General features: G+C 35.2%; 1 protein-coding gene across 1 annotated transcript; it reads right to left on the reverse strand.

Moving 5' to 3' along the window:
• Window positions 1–2607: 2607 nt before the first annotated feature.
• Window positions 2608–8628, reverse strand: LOC137933431 (uncharacterized). Its single transcript, XM_068777384.1, has 4 exons — window positions 8514–8628; window positions 5285–5301; window positions 4367–4526; window positions 2608–2774 (listed from the first exon to the last, which is right to left on the reverse strand). Exons 1-4 carry the CDS (start codon window positions 8626–8628, stop codon window positions 2608–2610), a joined length of 459 nt encoding a protein of 152 aa, XP_068633485.1.
• Between the last annotated feature and the right edge of the window lie 766 nt (window positions 8629–9394).

The following is a 9394-nucleotide window of genomic DNA, read 5'->3' on the forward strand; positions in this document are numbered from 1 at the left end:
CAAATTTCAAATTAAATGTATAGTGAATGTGGACTTCTGTAGGTAGTGAATCATTCCAATTTGTGATATTAGGTTAAGATGTTGTATGATGTTTCAAATAAAATAAATAAACTCATCATTTTTTTTATTTCTTCTTCTTCTTCTTTTTTCCGTAAGCCACCGCAAGACATAGGTCTCCCCCATATACATCTGTAGGAGTGGTCGTTGTACTATAGCTTCTTGTTATTCTGTAGCTTCTTGTTAATGTTGACCGCACCTCCGCTAGCACTTATAATGAGCGCGGAGACTCTCAACAGCGCGACAGTAGATGCAAACTTTTGTTTGCATATACTGTGGCGCCATCTGTCATTTATCCGTTTCATTGCCGCCGCCGCCGCGATGCGATCGACGGATACGTGGGTAAGAGCTCGTTGCTAGGCAAAGCGTGTTTGAGTGGCGCGCGATATGCACGCCACACATCTATGGAGGGATATACAATACCCGGCGATAAATATTGCACATCGACCTTTGGAAAGAGACAATCAGCTAATTTCGGCTTCGTAGAGCACTATCTCTGTCTCACACTACCTATGTGACGTTTTATCAGTCGTTATATTTCGTGCGACAGAGATAACGCTCTACGAAGTCGAAATTAGCCGACTGTCTCTTTCCAAAGGTCGATGTGCATCATCGAGTACTGTACCATAATCGCTTGGCCGGCGAGTTGACGATTGCAGTGTGGTATGATACGCAGAGAACGCTATATCCATCCTCTGGTAACTTATTTAATATTAGTGAGGCGATGTATGAAAGAAAATGTAAGAAAAGTGAAGGGATAAATAAACAATGGAAGATATTGAAAAGGACGAGAGAGGAGCATGACAATAATGGCATTCAGTAAAACATTATTACTAGTGTAAATAATTCCTGCTTAACCATGGTAGAAAATAAGAGATCCCCTAAAACAGAAACCATAGAAAACCATATCTATGGAGAGATAGTAAGAAAAGGACCAATATTTAGCCACTTCCGCACATGCAGTAGTAGTCGTGCAATAAAGTGCACCGACCGCCAGCTCGCTGATAAATGCGCGTGCGGCAAACAATGCGAATTAGACAACTACCACCGAATGAGACTCGGTGTTTGGCACTAATCGGTGTAACTTTACTCCTGAGGATGCCCCGTGAAGGGGTGAAACACGTGTTGAGTGGTTTAGCAGTGGTAGTTGTGTAATTCGCATTGTTTCCTGCATGCGCATTTATCAGCGGGCTGGCGGGCGGTGCACTTTATTGCACGACTACTGCTACATAGCGGAAGTAGCTATATATTAATCCTTTTCTTACTAAGGATGGACTTCCGCAAAGTAGCGCCTGAATCCATTAGATATGAAGAGATATACCATAATCGTTTGGCCAGTTGACGACCGCGTGACCAACGTGGTATAGTACCAAGAGAACGCCACATCCGTTCTCTGGAAACTTGTTTATTAAGGCGATATATGGAAGGAAAAGGAAGAAAAGGTATGGAAGATATTGTGAAGGTGCATAACAATAATAATATTTAGGAAAAAAAATTATTGTTTAAATAGTCCCTGCTTTACTATGGTAGGGGAGAACGAGAGATTCCATAAAACTGGTGCCATAAAGAAGCCCTAGGTCTCCCACAAAGATATATTAGGGGATATACCATAATCGCAAATTTCAGCAATCGGATTTGCGATCGTAGTGTGATATTATGATATGCAGAGATCGCTGCTGCCCATCCTCTGAAAACTTGTTTGTAAGCTGTGGCAATCCTATATAATTATAATACCAGTTATCGAACCCGATCCACGATAGCAAATCTGAGTCCTCTACCGCTGAGCTATTGGTGCTTACAATTAAGTACATAATGGTTGTATAATCAAAGATAACTAAAACTGTGAATTTAATATTATTTCGTAAAATTTGATTTGTATATGTTACTAATAACTAACTGGGACGATAAATTACTGTGGAAGTATGAATATGGGAAAAACGTACTTGATTCTTATTATTCTTATGTTACATGCAACAAAATGCACCGCCTGCCAGCCCACTTATGTGATTTCGGCAAACAATGCGAATTACACAACTACCACCCTTTCGTCCCGGAATACTCAACATCACTCAACACGTGTTTCACCCCACCACGGGAAATATTCAAGAAATATGTTACACCGATTAGTGCCAAACACAGAGTCTCTCTGTGCTTGGCACTAATCGGTGCCGCATACGCATTTAACAGCGGGCTGGCGGGCGGTGCACTTTGTTGCACGACTACCACTGCATGTGCGGAAGTGGCTAAATATTGGTCCTTTTCTTATGTTACGTATCAAATCTTGAGGAGTGGAGTACCTTAGAAGAAGAGAGAGGTTTACTAGGTAGACCGACGACATAGTTAAGACCAAAGGAAGATCTTTGAGACCTAGGCCTTGCAATAGGCGTCCTACGTTTGCAAAAAACAGAAGCAGAATTTCAATTAAGTCATTTAAAATTTTTAGACATATCATAAATTAAATATTTATAATTAATTGTTAAATATTTATTGTTCATCCACATGAAGTACAAATGAAATGAAAAAGGCTTCGAGGGTCTATAGAAAATGAAATCACAGGAAATAAAACTGAAGGACTACGATAGTGTACGTGGCGACCACGGAGAGGAGCCGCAAAGGTAAGGCAGCGTCCACAGTGAACAGGCCGCATGCCGAAAGCCATGGTTGTCTTCGCATCCGTACCGCCGCTTCTGCAAGCGTCCGCGCCATCCGAGCCTTAACTACAGGATGATGTAAAAGCTAAATAGGTAAACTTATAATAATACATAGCCAAAAATCAATAGTTTCAAATGTATATTTAAACGGTTTTATTTAGTCGACCCGTACGGAATTTATTTGTTTGGGTCAAAATTAGAAATTGAAATTTAAGCACCTTCTCGTTGTCAGATTAATCTGAAATTTGGTTAACACATTTAATTTAGATGGCAATACAATATAATAAAATCAATAACATTATAAATCTAAGATGGCCGCCAAAACAAAATGCCGGATTACATATTTTTCCTTAACCCCCTCAATATGGGTATCAAATGAAAGGGCTACACTAGTAAAACACGATGATTATGTCAAAATTTAAAATTCAAGATGGGCGCCGTTCCAATATGGCGGACTGTGTACACATTTTTCCACAACCACAAAAATTTGGGTATCAAAAAACCGTTTAACTTAAAAGTTTTTATATGTATTTATTAATTATGTAGACAATACAGTAAAAAATTCTTTATTCAAATTACTACATTTTTTATTCAATTCTTTTGTTTCATTACTTTGTTGTAACAGAAGTAATCGATGTGTCAGATTCTTATAGTAATAAATAGTTAATTAACATATTTAAAGGTGATTACTTTTAATTAGGTGATTCAAGATGGATAATGATTTTAAAACTTTTTTCTGATAACTGAGGTGTACATTAACTTCTTTAAAAATGTATTATCATATACAAAGTTCAAGTACGCATACGCGATTTTTTTTTAATATTTTAACATTATAAGCGGTCAGCTACCACTGGCTATGCTGATCTGTTATGGGGCGACCAGAAACTTAACAGTTGCTCTTTTAAATGAAATTTAATAGTTTTTTACGTATTTATTACAATATCAATCAAATTCCACACATTTCGATCAACTTTAAACTCTTGAATGATATAATAAAATTTATTTAATAACATACTTTTAATTTTTGATTTATATTAAATATGAAAGATCTGAGATATCTTATGGAACTTTATTAAATATGCATACATCCTATGAAGGGTTTGTTAACTTTTTGAAGACGAAGATATAAATATTTATTAGAATCTGGCGTTACCTCGCGGAAGTCCATCCTAAGTAAGAAAAGGACCAATATTTAGCCACTTCCGCACATGCAGTGGTAGTCGTGCAACAAAGCGCACTGCCCGCTATAGTGTCAATTAGACTTTGACTCTGTGTTTGGCACTAATCGGTGTAACATAACTCCTGAAGATGCCCCGTGGAGGGGTGAAACACGTGTTGAGTGATTTGGTGGTGGCGGTTGTGTGATTCGCATTGTTTGCCGCATACGCATTTATCAGCGGACGGGCGGGCGGTGCATTTCATTGCACGACTACCACTGCATGTGCGGAAGTGGCTAAATATTGGTCCTGTTCTTACTTAGGATGGACTTCCGCGAGGTAACACCTGATTCCATTAATTATTTAAGATCTGAGATATATTTTGGAATTTTATTAAATAAGCATACATCCTGTGAAGGGTTTGTTAGAAGATATACGAAGATACAACTAACTACTAACACTTATGTATATACATAAATAAGATATTCATTATAAATTTACCTGCTACTTCTTCTCCGTCAAAGAGCATAATAAAGGATGCGTAGGCGTTTTTAACGCGTAAGTGAAAATTTTCACATTCCATGCTCAACAATATAACCAGCATAAAACTTTTCATCACCATTGCAAATACGAACAATATTCTTAAACCCCATTTCGGTGACTGAAATAAAGAATATAAATAACAATATTACGCAAATATTAACAGCTAAGTCTCAAAGAAGCTATTCGATTAATGATATATCTTATTCATTATTGTACATTTACAATAACTATACATTCAAAAGAATAGGTGACGTCCATAGTGTATTTACAAGGCACCATGAAACTGCCTGTACCGAGGTTTCGACTGCAAAGTGTCTAATTCAGATATTTTAATAAAACTCTGCAAAATATAATTGGACTACCATTAACAAAATTCAAAGCGCATATTAAAAGTTAATTAAAAAGGCTTATTATTCAATAAAAAAAATATTTTAATAAAAAAAGTCCTTGGCAGTCACGTCGCCTGATTATTTTGATTTTATTTAGTATCTGATAAAGTGTACATGTATAAATCTATATTAAACTTTATTAGATGTGTTGTTGTGGAGTTTCCTTCTGCTAAAAAGTTCCAACGTTAAATAAACGAATTTTATCTTTCATCTTTTATATTTTCAGTCATAGAATAGACGTTACATCTACTGCTACTAAACATAAAACTACTCCACAGTTTTCCAATAAGTTCAGTTTGAAAAAGGCTTGCACGTCGAATGAACGTCCTGTGCAACCTTTACCGGTCCATGGTTTCCACTGTAGAACCTTAAGGCTCCAGCGGCCATCTATTCTGCGCGTTATTTAACCTGCCCACTGTAACTTAATCTCTTGGTTGTACAATAACTTGAGAATGTGTAGTGTATTTTTTGTAAGTTAGGCTTATACCTTTCTTTGCACTGATACTTGAAAAATAATAGCAAATAATTTAAAAAAATATACTTTAAACCTCGCGCGTTTCACAGTACACTTTGCAATTATAAGAGACAAAGAAATGGACAGGGCAATGCTCAAAGTTTCGCAGCTAGATTGAATGACAAATGTGACAATTCCTCAGAAGAACTAAGTAAACCAAGATAGTTCGAACAATTGCTTGTTTGAAAGGCTGAAACGACATAGTTCGAACAATTGCTCATTTGAAGGGCTGAAAGGTTCCCGAGTGGCGACAACGAGCCGATATACGCGTGGACATCTATGAGCTGAATAGAAGAAGAAAAAATACAACTTTGTAGTATATCACTGATGGCAATAAATAACATGTATACACCAATACCTCACTTGGCGTCGTGGTTACGTTCCAAAAAACACGACGCGAGTTGAAACGTCGCAAAGTGAATTAAGATTTTCTATAGCAAACCATGTAAAGATATAAGATAGGTTCCCGGGTCACGAAAATACTGCTTTTTAAAAAGAAAATTAAACAAAGTAAACAAATAAAACAAAAAATAATATAACTCTGCCAATAAATAAATTGGACAAATATTTATCTTTTTTGTAACCAGAAACAACATGTAAAAATTTATACAAATTTATTATTCGCTTTTTAAAAAAGTACAACACACTACGTAATTGAAACTGAACTCTAAAATTAGCAAAACAAAGTGAAAATAGAACTGGATTCAAATTGCGTTGTTTTTAGTTAGAAAGGGTATCCCCGAGTTTTGATAGCATAGCGCAATTACAAACAAGTGTTGCAAACTTTTGTAAAAAAAGAAAATTAAAGAAAATTGAAGGCTCGAACCCAAAACAACGCAACCTCGAAAATCTAACGACGCACAGTGAAAATTAGTATTAATTAAGCAGCGACGCAACTTCGAAAAAAAGACAAAACGAAACGACGCAAAGCTAGGTATTGGTGAATATATGTAATAAAAATTATGATAAAATTTCCAAATCAAAAACTTAATTATCAAACAATAATATTCAAAGCCTTTACATACTTACATCGATCATTACTTGAACTTTAACAAGCGCTTGAAAGAACGTCATAAAAACAAAACAAGTGATCTGAAATAGAGATTCGATTTAATACCATCGTCATACACCTCTCCCATACTGTCACTGAGTACGGTATCATAATCACTCCCGTATTAAACAAGAAACTCGTTTAAAAACCTATCATACTAAAAAAAAATAACAGTTTAGCTTTAGGATCGGTTGCTTTATTACTTTTATTAAATTATACTTTTATTGCCGTTGGAGCCAAGAGGTTCCAGAGTGACATCAACGTGTTAAACGCGTCAGGAATTATCAGACAGCGCCATAAAGCACGAAGAATTACTCTTCGGGAGTGTTAATAATAGATAAAAATATATAATATTCTATTTATTATCTGTGACCTCACTCTAGGACTAATTGGAAACCTCATAGTCACTCCACTCTGATTCTGAAATAGAGATGGGGAAGAGGATGAAAAAAGCCAGCATCGCCTCTCTCATGCGACGATAAATGTCGCCCTTTATTTCTAGGATTCTCCAAAAAAAAATAGTAAAATATACAATAGAAAAGAATAAGACTCTGAAACAAGTCAAAAAGGGTCGAGCAAGATCCAAAGAGTAGTCAATATAGTATTTAATGAAATGTGGCGTTACCTCGCGGAAGTCCATCCTAAGTAAGAAAAGGACCAATATTTAGCCACTTCCGCACATGCAGTGGTAGTCGTACAATGAAATGCACCGCCTGCCAGTCCGCTGATAAATGCGTATGCGGCAAACAATGCGAATCACACAACCGCCACCACCAAATTACTTTATACTTTATATTCTACTTACTCAACACGTGTTTCACCCCTCCACGGGGCATCTTCAGGAGTTATGTTACACCGATTAGTGCCAAACACAGAGTCTCTATGTTTGGCACTAATCGGTGTTGAGTAATTTGGTGGCAGGCGGTGCATTTCATTGCACGACTACCACTGCATGTACGGAAGAGGCTAAATATTGGTCCTTTACTTACTTAGTCAATATAGGTTTAGTAGATAAGAAAAGGTAATAAAATAGCTGTGATAAAAATGAAACTTGAAATAATTGCGTCCAACTATGATAATGTAGCTAAATGTGGTCTAGGAACTAAGATGAGAGAAGGAACTTGATGCACGGGATATGATTTGAATATGAAGAAAGATTTGGACAGAAGGAAATTGTAATATAAGAGATTGTGAAAGATGAAAGCATAAGTGAAATAAAATAAATTCCTTTACTCGAGTTGTAACGTCACTGTACCACAGATGGAGTAGGAGCACGAGAGGTAACTAAAGAGAGGAGAGAGAGAGAACTCAAATTCGCATGTTAGGGAGGAGATCCACTGAAATCCAATTGAGAAGGTAAAGTAGCAATAGACAAGCCATCCGCACAGAACAGATGATCACTAGACTTTATGATATGACAACGGATTAGCAGGAGAAATATATGACGTCCACTAACAAGATGTTAGAAGACGCTGAAAATCTCTGGTGATTATGTTTAAGTGGACGTCTTTACAAATGAAAATACGATAAAATATTAGTAAATATTTACAGGAATCCCAAATATTTTATTGATAATTTCCATAGCTTCTATAAATTCTTCGTAAGCTTCGGTTATCTGTTTTAAATTTGCATCTAGACTTGCACCTCTCGAATTATTTATGATATATTCCATTTCAAGTGTCCAAATGTCGACTAGTTTACGGAGTATGTGAATAAACCCAATCACAATCACAATGTTGCAGTCCGATGATAATGTGAACAATTGTGTTAGCACAGTGTAAACAAGTATATCATTATACATGAGATATCGCACTGAGTAATAACTTATATTGTATATCACTACACTGAAAATGAAGAACCAATTGACATAATAAATTCTATCTATATCAAATCTCACATTGACAATGGATTTATATATTCTTCGTATTTTAATAATGAGTATTGAAAAGATTTCGCTATGAAAAATTGTTGATGTCGTGTTTAATATAAAAGTAATAACAAACGCAGCGACGTAAATACAAACGTTCATTATATATAGATAGTTATATTTTAGAATTACAACCTCCTTTGTTATGTATGCGTAGAAAACACATCCGTAACTAGACAGTATAAATAAACTTAATATTATTATAAGTAAGTTTATATTAGTACTATTGGAAGTTACAAAATTATAACGAATCGAATATTTAGGTGAAAATGTAATGTATTGTCCGATATATAACGGCATTATTATTCTTAATACATCAGATTCGATGTAATTGTCCATATAGAAGTTACGTTTTATATTTATAACATTATTGTTTAAAAACATATTAAAATACACAAAACGAAACTACATATGCGTTAGAATTTAGAAATTACACTGAATTGTATTTATAAAACAAACATACATTATGCTATATAGTTTATTTATTGTCAAATTGATCTACAATACGAAGCCATTAATATTATTGTATTTGAATAACATTTATTGATTGTAGAGATGGTATAGCGGTTTGCAGTCTTGCCAGTTTAAATGAGAGACATGGGTTCGAACCTAAATCAATAAATAACTTGTACAGTTTTTTGTTTACATTTGTAACCTTAAAGTCAATTTTACAAAACGAAAATATGGAATCTACAGTATGATTGGTGATAAGCAGAAAAAGCATTAAAGATGTGAAAGTAACGGTAATTTTTTTTTTCAATTAGTGTATTGTACAACCTATCCAATAATTAATGGTTTCAGAAATAAAAACGTAATGATAAAACAGTGATAAGAGATCACTCGCTCAATCCAACTTGGATAAGCAGTTCGGAAAGCTCCGAAACCACATCACGTCCAAAATACCACAATTTTTTTTTAATTTGGCCCCCGCTATTGGGGGCCTCTCGTACCTCTAACTTTTTGGGATTAGGGACTTTATTGTTCAAAATTTTTTTCAGTCTTTTCTTTATTTATCACTCTCATTCACGCGTCACAATATCTTTTATTCTTTACTTTTGTCCTTCAAAATATCTTTCGTTTTGCTCTTTTATACCTTCTTTCTTTC

Source organism: Battus philenor, unplaced genomic scaffold (genome assembly GCF_028537555.1).
Source record: "Battus philenor isolate CCGP_79_NKW_IND1 unplaced genomic scaffold, ilBatPhil1.0.hap1 SCAF_13, whole genome shotgun sequence".
NCBI classification, from domain to species: Eukaryota; Metazoa; Arthropoda; class Insecta; order Lepidoptera; family Papilionidae; genus Battus; species Battus philenor.